We start from the raw sequence: 19,799 nt of genomic DNA, 5'->3' as shown, positions 1-19,799 counted from the left end.
AGTTTGTAATGAAATGTGGGTTTGGTTGATGTGTCTAATTTTCAATCACAAATTATAGAGACCAAATGATTACTTTTGCTTGTTGCTACCCGGACATTTTACTACGTGGGACTATCGTTCCGTTTCCCGAATAGCTCTGTCCCAAGATGGCGCAGTACGTCAACATTGTCCGAAGGGCTTTGGGACAACTGGGAGGTCACGGCGGTGTTCGAGGGTTTCTTCTTCAACTTTTCAGGTGACTTAAACTATTTATCTGGACGCTTTTATTTTGGATAACTGGGGACCGAATATGATCATCAACACTGACTGGAGCCGTACAAATGTTGCCAAGCTAAGTTAGCATGTCGCTAGCTAGCCGGGTTTGCGTTCGAATTCTTCTTCCCAAAAGTCGAATTAACGGCTACGTTTAACGTTTGTTTATGACAGGGTCAACGACGTGAAGACAGGAGCCCTCATTGGTGTAGACAAATATGGCAACAAATACTACGAGGATTCGAAGCACTACTTCTTTGGTAAGAACGCGATCATTTTATATGGAAAACGATGTTTCATTTGACCCACCGGTTCTCCAAGTGGTCTCGTGAGGGCGGGCTGACAAGCTCCCTGCCTCCAAATTCATACAGGACGTCATCGCTGGGTGATCTACACCACTCAGATGAATGGAAAGAACACTTTGTGGGAGGTGGATGGCAGCATGGTACCTGCCGAATGGTACGTTTCCTCATGTCAGTCTTTGTTTTTCTTTTTTTCATTTAGCTACATTTTCACACAAATTGCAATGGCGCTTTCGTAGTCTTATATTTGCCCCCCCCCCCCCCCCCCCCCAGGCATCGCTGGCTCCACTGCATGACAGACGACCCCCCCACCACGCACCCGCCCGAGCCCAAGAAATTCCTTGCCGAGGTGCACCAGTTCAACGTGAGTGGCACCTCGCAGCAGTACGTGCCCTACTCCACAACACGCAAGAAGATCCACGAATGGGTGCCCCCCAAAGCCCAGTGACCCAAGACCCCGCCTCAATAAAACCTTCGGCTTTCATGATTTGTCATCCTGCTTTTTTGGACTTGGGCGGGTGTGGCACTTTTCACTTTCAAATCAAATCATATCACCTGATATCAACACTGCACATAAAGAAGGGATCTCTCCTGCTGGATGAATGAATGCAACATTCATTCAGCAGGAGAGATTCCTTCCTTCTTTTTGTGTCCTTTATGTGCAGACTGCACATGTTGCTATCAGTCATATCACATGTTTCATTCATTCATTCATTCATTCATTCATTCATTCATTCATTCATTCAGCAGGAGAGATTCCTTCTTCATGTGCAGTGTTTGCATTACTCACTCAAAACACAGCTAGCTTGTAGTCACCGGTAGAGCTACCTGAACAGTGAAGAGGCGTGCCTACGGTAACCGAGAAAGCTCAATTCAAATAGCACCAAGCGCGTTCTTGCCTTGTAGTGAATTACTCGAACAAATATTACCCTTTGCAACTGAATGTCACTAGTCTTAGTTAATTGGTAACTGATTTGACTTGCCTATGCCTACTCATTGACTGTACTTTTGATGGCATGTCAACGCACTTTGACGAAGAACAGGCCGTCCGTGCACAATCGAGCTAGTTTTTCACTTGACGTCTAATGTTTGAGCAAAATGCATGCATGCCCTCCCTCCCTCTGGTGGCTCCAATCTCCCGATACTGGCGTCTTTCTTGCCTCAGGAGTGAACTTTGAACCTCCCGATTGTGCTCGAAGTGATATAAGATGTGAGTGAAAGTCAAAAGTGTGGCGACAAACCTGAAGGAGTCTTGGAGCTCGCTCCAAAGGGGAGGCAGGAAAGCAGGCGCACAAACGAGCGCGCCGTCAACAATCTCCTCAACCGGCAAGTCTAACTGGTGAGTGTGACCAGTTGAATCCGGTTTAAAGAACGACCTAGGGCATTTTGTAAAGACCACCACCTCTCCCACCCTTTTTGGGACTGGTCTTACTTTTCTAGTGCGCTTATTATTATTGCACGGGGCTCTGGAGACAAGCAGGCGCCTTATTTTTCCTCATTGGACGCCCTGTGCTTTTTTGTACATTTGTGTTTGAGTCATTAATGTATTTTTTGTTCTAGTTGCACGTTGAGATCATTTGTTGTTCAAGGGTATTATGAGCGTTCCTTAGTTAGATAGTCGTTGTTCACGTGAGGTCAGTGAACTCAGCGCCAACTCCGTAACGTCATCACTAGGCGTCACCCCCTGCGTCTCGTTTTGATGACCACTACCTAACAACTTTAGGTAAAAATCTGGAAATGGTTATTTTTGATAACTGCAGCGAGATGATGACGCGAGTATTTGAAGCAACTGGTAATAACTTGTAGCCAAAATGCTGTCTTTAGAGCAACTGTATAAACGCGATCTTTACGGCCATTAGGGAGAGAAAATGCGAAATTAACTAGAATGTAAGTGAGTTCTAGTGTAGAGAGGGAATATTGCAACCAAGAGTGACTGTTAGACATGCTATCTTTTGTTTTGTTTTGGATAGGAAAAGTAGGCTTTTACTCGTTCTTCAGGAGGGAAGACCAAACAAAGCGAACACTAAGAAAACGTCACAGTTCAATGTATACGATTTCAAAATAGAATGTGACACGAGTCTAGAATGTTTACAATATGACACTTAAAGGTCGTTAAACAGTTGTGAAGAACGACCTCGAGGAATCTTGAGGTCAACTTTATGGTTGCATCAACTCGATGCGGGATTCCTACCAAAGTCTGGGAACGTGTAACTTGTGTGTGATTCGATACATTTCCAATTTTGCAAAGGTATCTACAAAAAGTTCACATCAGACTTGTTGTTTTTTTTTCACTGTGTTTCTTTATTGTCATCCTCAAAAGCGCTGAATGCTTCTCCCTTTGCAGACAATTGTCCACCATGTCCCACGCCGCCCCGCCGCCCATTCTGTTGGTGGCGCCCAGGCGGGCCCTAGTGGATGAGGTGATCAGGGTGCGGGTGGACAATCTGCCTCCCGGCGCTCCGGTAACCCTGCGCTGCCTGCACCAGTCGGAAGACAAAGACTACTGGGAGGCTTACGGGCACTACGTGAGCGACGCCACGGGATCCGTGTCCGGTAACCAAAACGTCGCCAAAGGCCCAAATCATATCCCGCTTGGCAACTCTGCAGTCAAACTCGTGCTGACTTTTGTTCCTCCAGTTGCAGACGACGTGAGCTTAGGCGGAACTTACAGAGGAGCAGAAGTTATGGGTCTGCTGTGGAGCATGCGGCCCGTTCCTGGGAGCCGCACGGGCCTCAGGTGAATAAAACTTTGGCGGAAATGTGCCGCCGTGCGCTTGCTGATATTTTGCTGCCCGCCAGGCTGCGGAAGCGCAACGTGTGCACCCCCATGGCCTTCACCATCTCCGTGTACGACGGCCACGTGGACCGCGACTTTGGAGGCCGACGCCCCCTGGCCGAGGATCTGATGGAGAGGTGGTACATGGCACCGGGCGTCAGCAGGGTGGAGGTCAAGGAACGGGGCGTACGAGGGACCCTCTTCATCCCGCCAGGTTAGCTCACTTTCATTTGCGGGGACGCCGGGACGTGTGGCGGGAAGCTGAGCGCCGTGCCGCTTGCTTCAGGTCCAGGACCTTTCCCGGGGCTGCTGGACATGTGGGGAGGCGGCGGGGGCCTGCTGGAGTATCGCTCGGCCTTGCTGGCGTCGCACGGCTACGTCTCGTTTGCGCTGGAGTATTTTGCGCCCGGCGAGTTGGCGAGCGCCGATCTGGAGTTCAAATACTTTGAGGTGAGAACGTGCTCTCCCCTTTCCCACCGCACGCTGCGCTTGAAATCTTTCTTGTCTGTCAGACGGCCTTTGAGCTGGTTCGGCGCCATCCGGCCGTCATTCCCCGCAAAGTGGGAATATTTGGCCTTTCCCTGGGCGCCTTGGTGGCCGTCAATATGGCGGCCGAGAGCACCGTCGTCAAGGTGAGTGCAAGCGCCCATTTTGTTGTTGCCCGGCAAGCGGTCGGGCGCTCGCTCGCTCGCTCGCTCGCTCGCTCCGTTTTTTTTTGTCTCCACGTGCTGTCCCGTTTTGACATCTTGCAGCCCGCCTGCTGCGTTTGCATCAGCGGCAGCCATTATTTCCCACGCAAGACGCACCTCAGCAAAGTCCACCAGCCAATAGCCCCGTAGGTTGCCCGTGCCGCCGCCGCAGCCGCACGCATCCAAACGCATCTGAACTTTTGATTGGTTACCGTGGCGACAGGGCCTCTCGCAAGGGGCGGATGGATGAGGAGCAGAATCTCATCTGGCGAGACATCTCCCTGCCCATCTCCAGCGACCTGTCCCGCAAAACCGACGCAAGTTCCCCGACCCGCCCAACCTTCCTGTCGAAAGATAAGCACCCTCTGCTGGACAACAGATGAAGTGTCATTCTGTTTGTCAGGTGAGGAGAATAAACTGTCCCGTCTTGCTGGTCATCGGCCTGGACGACCAGAATCATCCGGCTGCAGAGTATGCAGAGGATGTGAGTGCACGCACAAACACACACACACACGCACGCACCTTTCAAGGCATCATGACCTTTGGCGCACACGTCAGATGGCGCAGATGATGCGCTCGGTCGGGAAGGAGCACCTCCTGACCCGTCTGGAGTACCCCGACACGGGACACCTGATCGAGCCACCCTACTCGCCTCACTTCCGAGCCACCAACTTCATGTGGAAGGGCAAAGGTGGGTAGGCGGGACCGAGCGGGCTCTTCCGGATCCTCCCATTTCTCGCGATGCCGAGCCGTAGTGGGCAGTCGACAAAAGTGTTTTTCGACCAAGGGGCATTCCTCTGACAAAGTAATTGACTTCAAAAGTTCAAGGGCTGCGCAAACCGGTGCGCCCGCACTGGAAGACAAAATACTTGCGGACCGTGTTTCAAAATGAAGCCGTTGCTGCGCTTAAATATTAAACAATCAACTGCCCGTGCAGTCACCCTGCTGTGGGGCGGCCGGAGCAAAGCCCACTCGGACGCCCAGGAGGACTCGTGGAACAAGATGTTGGCCTTTCTGCGGCGACATCTCTACTCGCCGCAGGTTCCCGAAGCCAGGATGTGAATGGCCACAAGGGGGCGCCTATTCCTCGCCAACACAAAAATATCAGACGCTCAACCTGGACATGCCCTCAGCGGAAAGGTCATTTTGTTTCACCGCAACTTTTAAGCATTAAACGGTTCAGAATTGCCACACTGTGGCGGCAAAGCCCACCTTTTATTTCAAGTCAAGCGCCACGACTCACTTGAACCGTGTTGCTTGACAACTAAATACCATATGAGTGCTGCCAAAGAATTACTTTGAAAGCTTTTAACGCAAAACAAGGAGTCGCAAAACGCACAAATGTGGCCTTTCGGCATCCCCATCATTCTCGGAGACGCTCGCGTTCAAATGGAGACAAGTCCTTCTCCCGTCAGTGTTGCACTTGCAAGTTGCTGTGGCAGAATAAACACACTTCCCTTTTTGGGGTTTGCCTGCATAGATTGTTGTCGTGATCCATTTTTTAGATGAGCTCCGCCTTCCTTTTTTTTGCCACAAAAAGTATTTCTGGTACGGACAACATTTGCTGGTGTGCACAATATCAAAAGTGGCAATATTATCAGACAAACTAATGTGCTTCACTTCTGCTCAAATCGTTGTTTCTTTTAATACTGATTTAATTGTTGCAGTTTGAGGAGTCACCGCTAGAGAGAGACTGTAAGTGACGTGCTCGACTTTCTAATAATGTTTCAGTTGAGCAATAACACAGGGACGTTGTTGTGTTGCTCTTGCACATTTGCCTCGTCCACGTGAACGCAGAAACGCGCCGAAAATGTCCTCTCGCCGCCCCCGCCGGAGAGTGAGAAGAGCTGTGAAGGGAACCATTGTGAGCATATGAAGGCTGACTTGTTTTGGGCGGGAGAAGAGGGGAGGAAAAAAAAAAAAAAGGAAACGCGCAGACGCACACTCGCACAGCACGAAGGTTGTTTGTCCACGGGGACACCCGCTCTTTTGTGCGACCGACCACACGCACACAAAATCTTTCAGGTGTTCCAAGAACAACACAATGACTCGAACTATTCAAGTGCAATGTGGCTGACTAATTCGCACATGGTTCGATGACAAATTGCCCATCACTATTTGTCTCTAAGAATGCCTTCAAAAATAAATCACCACAAAGCTGCATGACTTCCGAGCAAAATCCTATTTTTTATTTTGTATACTGTGGATAATTATTCACCGGTAATAGTAAATTGGACTTTCTATTGTCTCTTTGGGCAGGTTTATTTGTTGGTATTTGTTTGTTGTCGGCTTTTTCGGGCTGCAACGCCCCAGCTGCGGTTGAGCGCTTCCGAAGAGAGCCGAAGAAAGCCGAGCGTCTCCGAGCCCGAGGCACGCCCAGCGAGATGCTGTCAGCGGTCGTCAGTCTGTGCGTCCGTCCGTCCGTCCGTCCGCCAGTCAATCCGTCCTTCACTTTGTCAGCTGCGCAGGAGCAGGAAGGAGCAAATTAAGATGACGGCTCTGAGCAGTTGGGAGCTTTGCGTCAAGTACGCCCTCTTCGTCTTCAACTTTATCTTCTGGGTGAGTGGAAACTTTGGCTTTCATCGTTCAGCTCAAAAGTTGACAATTCAAAGGCATCAATCAAATATCATGGCTCAATGACTCAATGTTGATATCGTGCATGTGCAATCTTGTACTTATTTGGCAGAGTGCCAAAGATTGCCTTTTTAATTTTCATTGACACTCTTAAAAGATGTTCCGCAACTTAGTTTTGTCGTAAACAGTCAGTCAGTCCGACGTCGGCACATCAGCTCTCGGATGATTAGCGCGTAATTGCAATTCGTGTCCACGGAAGGGCGCCATTGCTATTCGGCTGTCATCAAGTTGTAGTTATGGAGTGGGCGTTGCTGCGTTCTGCTTTTGGATGAGCAAAAGTCAAGACAGAATCATCCAATAGATGATGTCAACGTCACTTGCTCACACTTTGTTACATTTTAACATTTGTTAGTTTGACCAAGTTTTTACATGTTGCTTTCCGACACGTAAACAACTGATACAAATTGTTATCAGTTGACTGGCCGGTTGTTTGGCAACAGCAGCACATTTGTGTGGCTGTTTGTGCTCAAGTGAAAAGCCTTGAGCCCAAGGACAGACGTGGGAGGACTCCTTTTTTGTGGGGACATTTTGGGGGGAAACAAAGCTGCTATTGTCACTGAGACAGAAAAGTCCACGCACGCACGCACGCCCTCATCTAAATGTGGCGCAATGTAAATCATATCCAAATATTTACGCTCGCGCAGGAAGGGTGCTGATTGGCGTCACCTGGCGCCCCAGGGCAAACCCCGCCCACCCTCTCAGCTCCCAGGTGAGCAAGAGCAGGGCGCGGCTCTCATAGAAACTCAACTCCTTCTCCTCCTCCTCTCGGTCCCGTCAGAAGTGTTTGAGTGTTTCCACTTTTGGATTAGTTTGCCGCCTCGAACGTGACCAAAGTCATCATGGGCTTTCTGAAGTGCATCAAGTACCTGGTGTTTATCTTCAACTTCCTCTTTTGGGTACGTCAACTTTTGGGAAATGAGCCGAATGCTTGTGCTTCACAGTCAGACGGCTGTGTGGTGGTGCGTGCGTGCGTGCGTGTTTGTACGGCGGCATGTCAGGAACGGCAGCGCGCGGCCTCCTCACATTCCACTTGCGCGTTTGCCGTGACCACGGGCCTCACCTTTCGTCTGTTGCCTTAAAATGGCGGCTCTTGGCTTCAGAACGAGGACACGCTCGTCCACTAAATGACAGAAGCTCCTTAGCTAACCCGCTTGAGTCTGTCGTCAATTGAAGGAAGCCCATGACTTGGCTACTTTGACTTCTAAGTTGAACGGAACATTCCGCACGTCTCAAATCTTTTCCTTTGGACGTGCGTGGAATAACGGCTCCGAGTCGCAATTAGGGTGTCGTCCTCGTGACTCATATCCCTCGAGCCCCGTCGTCATCGCGGAGGAGACGTCGACGATGCGTTTTGGTTTCTGGGGAGGGAGACGTTGACTCATTGTGATGACAAACGGCACAACAACAGGCCACATGAAAAATGACAATCTGGCGCTTTTTGCCTTGGTACCTTTGTTGGTCTGCGGCCGCTCGCCCTCATTGGTGTCCTCCTTGTTCCGCAGTTGGCCGGCACGGGCGTGTTGGCGGTGGGACTATGGCTGCGCTTCGACACCAGGACGTCGGGCCTTTTTGAGGGCGACGACTCGCCCTCCGTCTTCTTCACCGGTAAAAGTTGCCAAGAAGCACGAAGGCTCCTGCCTCGGAGTCTCAATCGTCCACCTTAAGCATTCACACGCTTTTATTCGTGTTAAAAAGAAACCAATTGAGCGCGGTCACAGGAGGACAAGATGAGCGTTGACAAGTGAGGAGTTGCGTCGCGCGCCCTCATCGCTCCCCGCCTGGCGGCCAAACAGCGGGCTCTTTGTTCCTGGCCAGGAATGCGCCTTTTGTGGAGGCTCCTCCGTGGCGGGAGGGGCGGCGACCGAGGTCACCCTGCTCGGCCCGTTGGCGCTCGTCAACACGCCGCACTAAATTCACCTGCTGGCCGGGCCTTGGAAAAATCCAAAAACAAGTCTTTAGTTCAAGACCTTTCTAGTTTTCGCCATGGCACCAAGATGCCGCAAGGGGGCGACAAATCATTGAAGCACCTCCACTCATGGCAACATGGTTGACTTGCGTGTGCGTGTTGTGCCGACAGGCGTGTACATCCTGATCGCGGCTGGCGCGCTGATGATGGTGGTCGGCTTCCTGGGATGCTGCGGCGCCATCAAGGAGTCGCCATGCATGCTGGGATTGGTGAGTTTTTCTTTTGCTGTCTAGTCAAAATGTAGTGGCTACTACCAAGAACCCCAAAACCTTTTACCTGGCTCTGCTTTAATGTTCTGCAAAATTGTAATTTTTTTTCTTGGGGGGGGGGGGGGCAGTTCTTTATGTTCCTGCTGCTGATTTTTGCGGCGGAGGTGGCGGCAGGCATCTGGAGCCTGTCCAACACGGGGCGGGTGGTGGAGGAGGTGACCGAGTTCTACAAGCAGACCTACAACAATTACAAGGACACCCGGCAGGAGGCGCTCAAGGAGACGCTGCGCCTCATCCACTTTGGGGTAAGAAGATCAAGGCGTGGCCGTCCAAGAAACTGGACTTGCCGTTTTTAACGGCGGCTATTTGCCGTCCTCAGCTGAACTGCTGCGGGCCCACCGGCACGGTCATCGACGCCGCCAAGGACATCTGCCCCAAGAAGGAGGGGCTGGAGGTGCTCATCACCACGGTAACCGCAACCCTGCCGTATTAACGCCACTGCTTGACTGACTGATTGAGTTTTTTTTCTCAAATGTGCACTTGTCAGAGCTGCCCGGCCGCCATCGAGGAGGTCTTCAACAACAAGCTGCACATCATAGGCGGCGTGGGCATTGGCATCGGCATCATCATGGTGAGAAGACGCGGGCACATCCTCGCAGGCATGGGCTCGGCCCGCTCACCTGGGCCCTTTGTTTTCAGATCTTTGGCATGATCTTCAGCATGATGCTCTGCTGTGCCATCAAGAGATCCAGAGACTTTGTTTAGCCCCGCCCTCTCATGCCGCCCTTTCCTTCTCCAGTTTAGTAACCAAGGCTATTTTTAACTCGCCGCTCGGGGACGCACGCAGGACGGCCATCTTGGACGTGTGAACGCGCGGCGACCCGAGCGGGTGAACGTTCAAGTCACACTTTTGGACTTCCGCGTTGCGCCCAGCGCCCAAAAAAACCTTTTCAGTTTGCTCGCTTTCCTGACGGGCGCTTACGGTCAAACATGCTAACATTTAGCCTGTTTACATTTTATTGTGACTAACTTTTTACGTTAACGTTAACTTTTTGTGTTGAACATTTTACATTCAATAAAAGAAGTGAAAAAAAAAAAAAAAAGAGGTCATGGAGCAGGTTGTTGTCAGCACAAAACCAAACTCAAGTATTGAAAATCTGACTTTATTTACACTTTTTGGAAAAAGAAAAAAGCTTTAATCTTCCCAGGCAAAGTCGAACGGTTGGAAGGCGTCTCTGAGCTGCGCGCACGCCGCCTCCTCCTCCGCTCGGCTCTGTTTGCACTCCTTCCAGTCGGCTCGCGTGGGAATGTTGAGCAGCGCCTCGCTGGCCAGAACCTCCCTGCAGACAAACCGGGTCAAGCGGACGTGGTGCAGAAAGCCAGCGGCCACAAGGTGGCGCTCCTCACCTTCCGAACTGCAGCGGGAAATTCCTCCGGATACGGTAGAAGAGCTTATCCCCAGCGTCAAGCTCCACGTAGAAGTATGGCGTGCCGGGCGGGGCAATCTGCGTGCACGGGTGGGCGTGGCTTTGAGTCAGCGGAGAGGAGGGGAGGGGGGGATGACGGTGCAGATTACCTGCTTGAGATCGCTGTGTTGCGGAATCTCCATCAGCTCCATCTGCTGCTCCTGAGCCTGCAGCACAAAAGCCTCCTTGATGTCGTCGGTGGTGCAGCGCTCCAGCGGCACCGGCACCACCTGAGCCCACAAAACCAGATCAAACGTTGAGCCAGTGGCTGAGCCAACGTGGTGGAAAGGAGTCTCTCCTCTCCTCTCCTCTCCTCTCCTCTCCTCTCCTCTCCTCTCCTCTCCTCTCCTCTCTACCTGAAGCTGCAGGTGCTGGCTCCTGTAGTTCCTCTCAAAGAGGACACAGCGCTGGCCGCGGCTCTTATAGAAGCTCCTGAGCGCCTCCTTGTACTTGTCCATCTCCTGCAGCACCTCGGAGGCCAGCGCCACCGTGGACTGGTAGTGTCCGATGGGCAGGATGAGCACGTGCCCTGTGTTCAGCCCGCCTTTGGCCAGCGCCAGATAGCACTGCGGCATCAAGTGGCGTTAAGACCCCGGGTCGGCCGCGAGATCCCCCCCCCCGCCCCCCACGGGGGACTCACGTGTGTCCCGATGCTGACCACCAGATGTTTCTCCACTTGAGGACTCGCCAGGCAGAACCAGCACTCGCCGGGGGGGAGAGCTGCACAAAAGCGTTAGGGCCACTTGGTGCCCGCTTGCTACTTTTTGGGGCGAGTTGAATGATCCGCTGTGACCTACGCTGCTTGCGAGGTTGCTTGCGTGCCGACCAGTCGCCCTCTAGCGGCCTCTTCCTGCCACCACGCCCGCGAGCGGCGCCGCCCCCGGCACCCCCGCTGAGGTCAAAGAAGAACTGAGTGCTCGGCGCCTGGACAGCAGACAAGTCCCGTTGACGCGGCCCGGCTCGACCTGCCGGCAGGCAGCGTGACGCGGTGGCGCTCGCACCTCCTCCTCTGTGATGCCCAAGCTGCTCTTCAGCGTCTCCTTGTCTTTGGTGACCCGCCTGTACGGGTTCTCTGTCACGTCCGGCGGCTGCTTGACCAGCTCTGACGGAGCCATCGCCTTCATGGGGATGATGTTGAAGGCGTACAGGTACTGTGCCGACACAGCCATTTTGGACACATTTCAACATTAGCTGAAAACATTCCAACAATGACAGCAAATTCAAATGAGCTTAGCCCGGCTAAAGCATCCTCACACCTTCTTCTTGGCAATGTTGTTGACTGTCGCCAAGGCGATGAAGCGAGTGACGTGCTGAGCGGTTTCCTGCAGAACCACGTGATTCCTGAAGAGGGGGTCAAAATGAAGATCATCAGCAAGAGGAACCACCACGTTTTTGATCTCGACCTCACCTGTATGGTAACCTTTCATAGTGAGCGCCCTCTAGTGCCGCAAAATGGTATCTCGGCTTCAGTTTGTCAGCCAGGTCTGCGATGGAGTTGCTTCCGCAGGATTTTGTGTTGACTTCCTGTTTCATTAGCAGGTGGAAAAAGCCAAAGGAAATGTGAGTTGTTGTTTTTTTTTTTAATAAGCGACACAAAAGAGGAAAATGAATGTGCTTGTGACTGATTACCGGGTTGTTTGCATAGTGCCACACCCCCCTGGGCCACTGCGAGGTCAGCAGGATGTCGACGCCTCGGAAATGGCCGCTGGCAAACAGCGGGTCCAGCAGGGCCGTCAGATCTTTTGGAGTGAAGCAGTGAGCTGGCGCCGGTTCCTGCGGAGCCTCGCGCCCGCTGACGTAGGCGATCTGCAGGCCCGACACCCCAGTGAACACTCCCCGGCGACCTGGAGCACAGGCTTGTGTTTGTCGGAGCCCAGACCCAAACCTGGAGTACAGCAGGACATTATTTCTGACCCAAATATGTAATGTTGTCAGCCAGCTCGCAACCGTCTGCACTGGGGAACTTCTTGGCCGTTTCCTGGCTTCCTGCTCCCAGGATGTACGTGTGGATGGGAGCTGAGGGAGCACAACGGCAACGGTTGACCTTAAATACATTCACGACAAGTGCAAGTGTGCTGCTTGTACCTTTCTTTGCTCCAGTTTGGTACTGCTGCCACTCCGACTCGGCTTCCGGGGTCGATGCAAAGAATTCCCCAACGCACAGAAGTAACTGCAAGAAAACAAGCGCGCACTTAAAATGCTGAGTTGAGCTGTGGACTGTGTGGTGCGCCTCCAGCTCACGTCAAACTGTCCAGTCTTCTTCTGGATGCTTTGCACTCTGCTGAAGAGAGCTCCGAGCTTGCCTTCGACGTCCCCGCACACTAAGCTGCAAAACAAAAACAGCTTGAAGCGTCTGCCTACAAGAGCGTCCTGCAGGCCAACGGCCGATCGTTCGATAAATAACATGCGAGCTCGTATTATATCGCGTGCATTTGTTGGTGCTGTGACTTACATTTTCAACGCTTTTTCCTCCATTTCCTAATCGGTTGGAAGAAAAGTGCACGATTAGATTTCTGTAACTTGAACGTTCCGTACGTTTTTAGATTCCGCTGCAAACAACGACGGAACCATACACAAATAAATCACAATCAGGTGTTAGTAAATCTACCCCGCTAAAATCAAAGACATACATTAGTTATAAAACAGTACAAACAAATATTGACATTCATTATTAGTTTTTTTAATTCTTATAAATGCGAGAGAAGCTCTTGTTTGCAGGGGAGTACATTTTCGACGGACTACTTGGTTGCCATGTCTCACGAATACGCTCCAAAATAAAAATCTTTCCTAAGTGAACAGTTTAAGCGTATCTTGTATTGGGATATGTATTCACTGTCATTAAAACACCCCTGTAATCATTTAATCGTATTTGTAGTAATCAACAGTAATTGGTCATTTGTGGGGTTCGCTATAAATAGACGGCTATCCGAGCTAAATGGCAACCCGTTGGCCCCCATCTTGACGTCGTGCATCCTGGCACTTGTCTTCATCCTGGTAACTAGCAAGTTCCCGGACCAAAAACAGGAAGTAAGTAACTCATTCGAAAGGCAAAAATGACTTTCTCGTCCCCGCGCGAAAGCATGCGTAGCCTCGGAGGAGTTCCACGCCACACAAAAAGAAACACAACCTGGAAAATAGATAGCTCGGTTCACGCGAGACGCCATGAACGGCTCCCTGTTCAATAAAATGGCGCTGTAGCTTTTTCCCCTTTTGGTGTACCGGGCGAGCCTATTGGATGCTAACAATTTTTATCGGAAATGTGTGTTTTGTTTTGTCTTTTTTTTGTTGTTGTTACTTTGAAGACGACAGCTCCACCAGTATCTGCCTTTTAGCGTCAGCAACAATTTTGCATACTGTGCATTTGTCGCAAGTTCTGTGCAGTCGTTGTGTGTGTCTCATGCTAAACACAAAAGACAACATGATAAAGTCAAACGTGTGCACATATGCAGTACGAAAAGTGATGAATAAAAATCATTGGCCACTTTGTGGCTTGTAAAAGAGTCCTTTCCATTTGTTTGGCGTCGTTTTCCCCCAACTAAAGTTAGTTTCAGGCGTAAACAGCAGAGGGCGCCATTGACCCGCGTACTCGAACCTAGTTGAAAATCCGACTAGTAAGGACTCCACTCACGCTTTAAACACAATGAGCTCCTCCAAAATCCCTCAAACTTTCTGAAAGACACAAGAGTTGTTCTTGATGTATTTCAATAAAAATGAGACAATCACACCTACTTTGCTTTTTGTTTTTATTGACTTAGGACAAAGCGGTTCAATCAATGGATCAATATTGAAACATTTGAACAACTTTTTTAAGGATTTGCAATAAAGTCATTGAAAGGGCTCGTCTGGCACGCGTGTTAATGTGACATTTTGGTCGGTCACAGGCGAGCCATGAGCGCGGCGGCAGAGGAGCAGCATGGCGCCGCGCCGATGGAGACGCTCAAGTCGCTGACGCTGACGCAGGACAGCGACGGCAGCATCATCCTGCACTGCCCCGCCGACGGTACGTCTCCGTCCGCATTCTCATCCTCAGCTTCACGACGCGCGCGTGCGTGGCTTGTCGTGCGCAGATGACGAGGGCGAGCCCCGGGAAAAGAAAGCGCGCGAGTCGGCCGAAGACTCGGACGCGTCCTTCTCGCTCATCGCCGTGCCGGGTGAGTGAGTGAGTGAGTGAGTGAGTGAGTGAGTGAGTGAGTGAGTGAGTGAGTGAGTGAGTGAGTGAGTGAGTGAGTGAGTGAGGCGCTCGGCCCAAGCCAGTGAGGATGTCGCACAAGCATTATTTTCATCATTGTTCAATCTGTTGATCATTTTTTAAGCAATGCAACGGATAGAAAATGGTCTTTACCTGCTAATGTGACTGACGCAATGCCTTTGTCTCACTTCAGTGGCTGACAGCCGCAAGAACTTCGAGGTCACCGTGACGGCGGCGGCGGCGAACGACACTGGCGCTCGAGAGGGTGCGGCTCCCGTTCAGGTTGGTGGAAGGTCGTGCGACTCGCAGACCCGAGGCCGACTCACAGCGGTGTTCTCGCGAAGGTCCTGTGTGACAGCGACGATGTTGGCGCCGCTGCCGCCGCGCCGCCCAATGGGAAGGCTGAAGTGTCTGCCGTCAGTCAGGCCTGGTTCACCACCAAAGAGGACAAAGACACGCTCACCAACAAAGGTACAAAATGGCACTTTGACAGGGTGGCAAATCACTACTTTTCGTCGTCGTTTCCAGGTCACAAGTGGAAGCAAGGCATGTGGTCCAAAGAGGAGATTGACCTTCTCATCAGCAACATCGAGCAATACGTCAAGGTTGCCTTCTGCGCTCGCCGCGTTTCCGGCGCGTGGCGGCGACGCCCCTTCATCTTTGCGTGTGCGCGCGCCTCAGGGCCGAGGCATCGACGACCCGGCCGAGATCATCTTCGACATGTCCAAAGAGGAGCGCAAAGACTTTTACCGCTCGGTGGCGCTGGGCCTCAACAGGCCGCTCTTTGCCGTCTACAGACGAGTCCTGCGCATGTACGACAACCGCAACCACGTCGGCAGGTGAGAGCAGCGCGGCCGTCGTGAGGAAGGCGCGCGCCGACGTCACTCACGCCTCTGCCGTGTGTGTGTGTGTGTGTGTGTGTGTGTGGTCAGGTACACGCCAGGAGAGATTGAGAAGTTAAAAGGGTGAGTCGTCGTCATCTTCATCCCTGAAAGCTTTTCGGTTGTGTTTTTGGTCGTGCTGAGTGGGATGTTGAACCTGTGAAATGTTCAGGCTGCGGGATCGCCACGGCAACGACTGGGCCACCATCGGCGCGGCGCTGGGCCGCAGCGCCTCGTCCGTCAAGGACCGCTGTCGGCTGCTGAAGGACACCTGCAACACGGGTGCGCCGCCGCCGCCGCCGCAAACTGGGGCCTGGTTCCGGCCTGTCCGCTCGCAGCCTCCACGACGCGGCGCTAGTAAGTTGTTTGCGTAGGCAAGTGGAGCGAGGAGGAGGAGCGCCGCCTGGCTCAGGTGGTGTACGAGATGGCGGCCAGCGCTCCGGGCTCGGCGGTGACGGGGGGCGTGTCCTGGGCCTCGGTGGCCGCCCGGGTGGGCACGCGCTCGGAGAAGCAGTGTCGCTCCAAGTGGCTCAACTACCTCAACTGGAAGCACAGCGGCGGCACCGAATGGACCAAAGACGACGACCTCGGCCTCACGCGCAGGTAAATTTGCACACTAGTTTGGAATGACGCCAAGAGTGGCTTTGCTTCCATTGTGTGGCCACCAGGGGGAAGTATAATATAGCACAAGTAGAGATATTCATTGAGTGAGGTGCTTTGTTGCGTGTCGCAGGATTTTGGAGCTGGAGGTGGCGGATGAGAATGAGATCAAGTGGGAGGAGCTGGCGGGCGGCTGGAGCAGCGTGCGTTCGCCCCAGTGGCTGCGCTCCAAGTGGTGGAGCATCAAGAGACAGGTCGCCAACCACAAGGAGATCCCATTTCCGGGTGCGCCACCGTTGCAAGCCTCCTCGAGCCAGAGAGAAATGTCATCAGCTATGTGGGGTGGGGGGGGGGAGTTCTAATCAACGACATAGTGCTCTTTATTAAAAAGCTTGTCTCGTGATGACAGAGTTGGGATGACCCCACTCTTAATCTCATTTGCAGTCTTGTTGAAGGCCCTCCACGAGTTGATGTCGTCCTCGCAGTCGGCGGGCGGATCGAGCTCCGCCGCCCCCTCGCTCCAGGCGCGCCTGGGCCGCTCGGAGGAAAGCGGCGCCATGGCGGCGCTGCAGATTCCCCTGCAGATCCCGCTGCAGATGGCACACTTGGGTGAGACCCGCCGCCGCCGCCGCCGCCTTTGCAGCCCGCTGGCTGAGCTCCGACTGTTCAGTCGCTTGCCTCAAACTCCTCAGACTCAGCGGTCGGCGGCGGTGGCGAGGGAGAGACCATCACGCTCAACGGCGGGACGCTGCAGGCCTTTGAGATTCTTCCGGTAAGTGAAGGTTCACCTTTTTGCGGTTCTTCTTTTCTGCGCATCTCACAATGTTCTTTGTCCGTCAGTCGTTTCAGCTGCAGCCCACTGGCACGCCGGGCACGTACTTCCTGCAGAGCACCTCCAACCAGGGCCTGCCCCTCAGCCTGGCCAACAACAGCACGCTCACCTTGACCGCAGGCTCCTCCTCCTCGGCGGCGCCCGAGCACATCATCCTGCACGGCCTGGCGGTGCGTCCAAATGTGGACCTTGCGCGCGGCTCGCGTTGTAAGCACTGGCTTTTGTAGACCGACGGCCTGTGCGCCGGCGACGGCGTCATCATCCAGACGCTGGCGGCGGATGCCGCCGCCTCGGACGAGCTGCTGGTGGAGACGGAGGGACGGCGGCAGGACGAGCATCTCAACGCTTCTGCTCTCCTGGGAAATTTGGAAAAAGCGGCAACCAAGAGGCAGGAGCCAATGACGGACAGCTTCACTGACAAGGTGCCCGAAGTGATTACTACTTACCTATTGTGTTTTGGCGCCATCTTGCCATTTTAGAGCGTTTAAAAAAAAAAAAAAAGACGATGCTAAAATTGCTGTCGTTGGCCTTATCGCGTGTTGTTGATTAGCGACTGACTCCGCCCCCGACCGACGCCGCCGTGTTGGCCCCGGGCGGCGCCGTCCTGATCGTGTCCCCTCCCGACATCAGCGGCACGCTGACAGGTGAGGCGTCGCGTCGCGTGACGTGACGTGGACGGACCTCAATGCCCGTCGCCACCTTTTGTCCCCAGATCCCATCTTGGAGAACCAGGACGGATGCGATTAGGACCGTGACGTCGAGCTGGAGCTGGAGCTGCCGGGCTTTTGAGACATGAGCACGCTTTCAAGTTAAGTGCCAATTTTTTATGACTGCATTTCTGGCTCGTGATGAGATGAAGAAGAAACGCAGACTCTCGGCTTCAGGTTACTCGTATTTATTGTGTCAAATATTAAATAAAAACAAAAGAAAAACATGGCTTTGACAATCTGAAAGTCGCGGTGAGCTCCAACTTGTCGCTTGTTTGCCCGCGTGGGAACGAGGAAAGCATTAAAAGTGTCACGTGTGAGAAAATCCTTTGTGGTGTTTTGGTGGGAGCGGGCGAAGCAGAGCAGGGAGCGTTTGCTCCTTTGCGCTCGGAAGTGCCGAGGTCGGCGTCTCGTCTTCCTTCTTGCGAGCAATTAGTGCAAACGCGTCGGCCTGCTACGCGACGTGCGGAAAACTTGACGTTTTGGCGTACCAAAAAAAACAAACAAAAGTTGCATCATGGCTGGTGCCCGCTGGCCGCGTGCTTCGCTTTGAAAATTGATTGGGAGCCATCGCAACGTCCGTGCACTAGTCGATGCTTTGCCCTCAACGCGACTGGCGTGCAAACTAGTTTGTGGCCTCTCTGCACACTAGCGTACTGTTAGTGAGGCAAAACTACAAATTGGCATTTTGGCGCAACTTGAGAGGTCCGCAGTCACGGTACCAGTGTGCTACATCGCCTTCAATTTGATGGCAAGCAAAAAATGCTGAGCCAGCTTTGTTGCCACGGTTACAATAATCCGTGAAAAAGAAAGAAGAAAGCCATGGCGTTAAAGGGCTGACTGAGCGGAATGTTGTGCACACGTGTGCGAGACCTTCATAAAACACAAAGTGACGTGACGACGACGTTCCTTGCGTGTTGTGCGGCGTGTAAAGGCGTCCATTCTCCACCATCGGGGGGGAGGAGGGAGAGGGGGCCCGTTCCGTCCCGTCCCGTCCAGATGACGGCTCTCACCTCACGTCGTGGAAGTAGAGGTTGGCACAAAGACACAGCAACACGATGGACGCCAGCTTGTAGTAGATCAGGTTGCGGAATTTGGGCTCCAGGTCGCCTTGGCGGTACCAGAAGATCTGAGAGGGAAACATCAAATGTGAGCACTTGTTTTCTTTTTGCTTGCTCGTTTCTTTGAATCACAATCACGAGTTGTTGTTGTTTTGTTTGTTTTTTGTACCAGCAAAATGGTGGATCCGCAGGCAAGCAGGATGCAAACGGCAAAGAAAACGTTGAGCGGCCGCGGAGGCAACGACGGGAAAACAAAAGAGCTGACGACGGTCACCTGCAAGGTAAAGACGTCAGCCCGCCGCCATTTCTCCCGACACGCTTTCGGGTACAATGCAAAGCGAGGTGAGGTGGACGGGACGCACGTACCAGCACAACCAGGGACGTAAATCCTCCCACTGCCAAGTTGATGATGCGATCCTGGGACACAAAAACACTCAATACGTCGTTTCGGCACGCTTGCTTTAAAGACACCGGATGCTCAGGGACGCTCCGCCCCCATCCTTGCAAACGGGCTCATGACATGAGCATCGTCCTACCCGTGCTGACGTCTCCCCAAACAGAGGTCTGTTGTCCAGGCCGCTGGTCCCGTACGTCCTGCCGCTAAACTCGTCCATGGCTCGCTCAGCGGCGCCACCACCTGGACACACCGGGCCGGTGCCGCATGCTCACCCCGGCGACCTAGCGTCCCGCCATGTGGAGAGGCCGGCGGGACTTTTGGGAGGGCTTCGTGGCACGTTCTCCTGTCAAACGCAAAGCAAACTTTTCTTTCGTTTTCATCTCGTCAAACGCTCAACTCCGAAAGTAGTCGCAGCGCTAACCTTCTTCTTTCTTATTCCAAGATCAAACAAATCTTTTGTACGGCTGTTAACAGTTTTGTGGGGAAACGTGATTGAGCGAGCGCTCGACTTCCCCTTTTTGTCATGTGCCGAAGCCGCGGAAAGCGGATGTTGAAAGTGCACCGAATCTGGAGTGCGAACGACGCAAACGCTCGTCGCTGCCGGTCACAAGTTTGCAGGAATGGTATCGAAAGGGCGCCAAAACAAGAGGGCCATTATGAAAAGAACAGCTTAAGGGCCCGGCCCGGCCCAGCCCGTAAGCCGCAAAGCGCATTCCTCCTCCGACTTGTGATGCTCAAAAACGGCCAGTCTGGGGTCACTCAGCTGCCTTCTCAAAGTCAAACAAGCATCGCAAGCCTGAGAACAACCATACAGATGCATATTGCAAGCAATCGCCAT

At 52.9% G+C, this 19,799-nt stretch overlaps 6 protein-coding genes and 1 long non-coding RNA gene across 10 annotated transcripts; 4 read left to right on the top strand and 3 right to left on the bottom strand.

Annotated features, from left to right (window-relative positions):
* Window positions 1-75: 75 nt before the first annotated feature.
* Window positions 76-1,041, top strand: ndufa12 (NADH:ubiquinone oxidoreductase subunit A12). The gene is made up of 4 exons (XM_049760530.1): window positions 76-235; window positions 427-512; window positions 624-711; window positions 828-1,041. The coding sequence occupies exons 1-4, from the start codon at window positions 147-149 to the stop codon at window positions 1,000-1,002; spliced, it is 438 nt and encodes a 145-aa protein (XP_049616487.1). The 5' UTR covers window positions 76-146; the 3' UTR covers window positions 1,003-1,041.
* Window positions 1,042-2,283: 1,242 nt separating this feature from the next.
* On the top strand, window positions 2,284-6,508 carry LOC125991965 (peroxisomal succinyl-coenzyme A thioesterase). Of its 2 annotated transcripts, none has more exons than XM_049760460.1 (12): window positions 2,284-2,740; window positions 2,778-2,802; window positions 2,899-3,107; window positions 3,192-3,291; window positions 3,354-3,544; window positions 3,617-3,780; window positions 3,843-3,962; window positions 4,083-4,165; window positions 4,243-4,336; window positions 4,423-4,503; window positions 4,578-4,710; window positions 6,279-6,508. In XM_049760460.1, exons 1-12 carry the CDS (start codon window positions 2,731-2,733, stop codon window positions 6,506-6,508), a joined length of 1,440 nt encoding a protein of 479 aa, XP_049616417.1. In that variant the 5' UTR covers window positions 2,284-2,730. The 2 variants fall into 2 exon arrangements, with proteins under 2 accessions (XP_049616417.1, XP_049616418.1); XM_049760461.1 differs by lacking the exon at window positions 6,279-6,508 and adding an exon at window positions 4,957-5,498.
* LOC125991994 (CD9 antigen) lies at window positions 6,436-9,931 on the top strand. 2 transcript variants are annotated; one of them, XM_049760518.2, is made up of 7 exons: window positions 6,436-6,578; window positions 8,156-8,258; window positions 8,731-8,828; window positions 8,957-9,133; window positions 9,208-9,297; window positions 9,376-9,459; window positions 9,528-9,931. In XM_049760518.2, the coding sequence occupies exons 1-7, from the start codon at window positions 6,510-6,512 to the stop codon at window positions 9,591-9,593; spliced, it is 687 nt and encodes a 228-aa protein (XP_049616475.1). In that variant the 5' UTR covers window positions 6,436-6,509; the 3' UTR covers window positions 9,594-9,931. The 2 variants fall into 2 exon arrangements, with proteins under 2 accessions (XP_049616475.1, XP_049616476.1); XM_049760519.2 differs by lacking the exon at window positions 6,436-6,578 and adding an exon at window positions 7,376-7,549.
* LOC125992008 (uncharacterized) lies at window positions 6,671-8,252 on the bottom strand. Its single transcript, XR_007489507.1, has 2 exons — window positions 8,104-8,252; window positions 6,671-8,011 (listed from the first exon to the last, which is right to left on the bottom strand). It is a non-coding gene; the product is annotated as an uncharacterized lncRNA (long non-coding RNA).
* A 44-nt stretch (window positions 9,932-9,975) lies between the features above and the next one.
* On the bottom strand, window positions 9,976-12,892 carry cwf19l1 (CWF19 like cell cycle control factor 1). Its single transcript, XM_049760427.1, has 14 exons — window positions 12,747-12,892; window positions 12,536-12,620; window positions 12,380-12,464; window positions 12,209-12,310; window positions 11,924-12,138; window positions 11,703-11,818; window positions 11,551-11,635; window positions 11,296-11,445; window positions 11,092-11,218; window positions 10,935-11,014; window positions 10,651-10,860; window positions 10,405-10,524; window positions 10,236-10,333; window positions 9,976-10,168 (listed from the first exon to the last, which is right to left on the bottom strand). Exons 1-14 carry the CDS (start codon window positions 12,767-12,769, stop codon window positions 10,024-10,026), a joined length of 1,641 nt encoding a protein of 546 aa, XP_049616384.1. The 5' UTR covers window positions 12,770-12,892; the 3' UTR covers window positions 9,976-10,023.
* Window positions 12,893-12,995: 103 nt separating this feature from the next.
* dmtf1 (cyclin D binding myb-like transcription factor 1) lies at window positions 12,996-17,749 on the top strand. Of its 2 annotated transcripts, XM_049760412.2 has the most exons (17): window positions 12,996-13,321; window positions 14,176-14,294; window positions 14,362-14,445; window positions 14,677-14,765; window positions 14,828-14,954; window positions 15,012-15,088; window positions 15,165-15,322; window positions 15,416-15,448; window positions 15,537-15,646; window positions 15,739-15,967; window positions 16,098-16,249; window positions 16,409-16,573; window positions 16,657-16,736; window positions 16,805-16,966; window positions 17,024-17,218; window positions 17,347-17,440; window positions 17,509-17,749. In XM_049760412.2, exons 2-17 carry the CDS (start codon window positions 14,183-14,185, stop codon window positions 17,541-17,543), a joined length of 1,902 nt encoding a protein of 633 aa, XP_049616369.1. In that variant the 5' UTR covers window positions 12,996-13,321; window positions 14,176-14,182; the 3' UTR covers window positions 17,544-17,749. The 2 variants fall into 2 exon arrangements, with proteins under 2 accessions (XP_049616369.1, XP_049616370.1); XM_049760413.2 differs by lacking the exon at window positions 14,362-14,445.
* Window positions 17,676-19,537, bottom strand: tmem243b (transmembrane protein 243, mitochondrial b). The gene is made up of 5 exons (XM_049760532.2): window positions 19,383-19,537; window positions 19,101-19,304; window positions 18,931-18,981; window positions 18,734-18,838; window positions 17,676-18,632 (listed from the first exon to the last, which is right to left on the bottom strand). Exons 2-5 carry the CDS (start codon window positions 19,176-19,178, stop codon window positions 18,513-18,515), a joined length of 354 nt encoding a protein of 117 aa, XP_049616489.1. The 5' UTR covers window positions 19,179-19,304; window positions 19,383-19,537; the 3' UTR covers window positions 17,676-18,512.
* Window positions 19,538-19,799: the final 262 nt, after the last annotated feature.

This window comes from Syngnathus scovelli, chromosome 22 (assembly GCF_024217435.2).
Source record: "Syngnathus scovelli strain Florida chromosome 22, RoL_Ssco_1.2, whole genome shotgun sequence".
NCBI classification, from domain to species: domain Eukaryota; kingdom Metazoa; phylum Chordata; class Actinopteri; order Syngnathiformes; family Syngnathidae; genus Syngnathus; species Syngnathus scovelli.
This window is presented reverse-complemented; position numbering and strand designations above follow the sequence as displayed.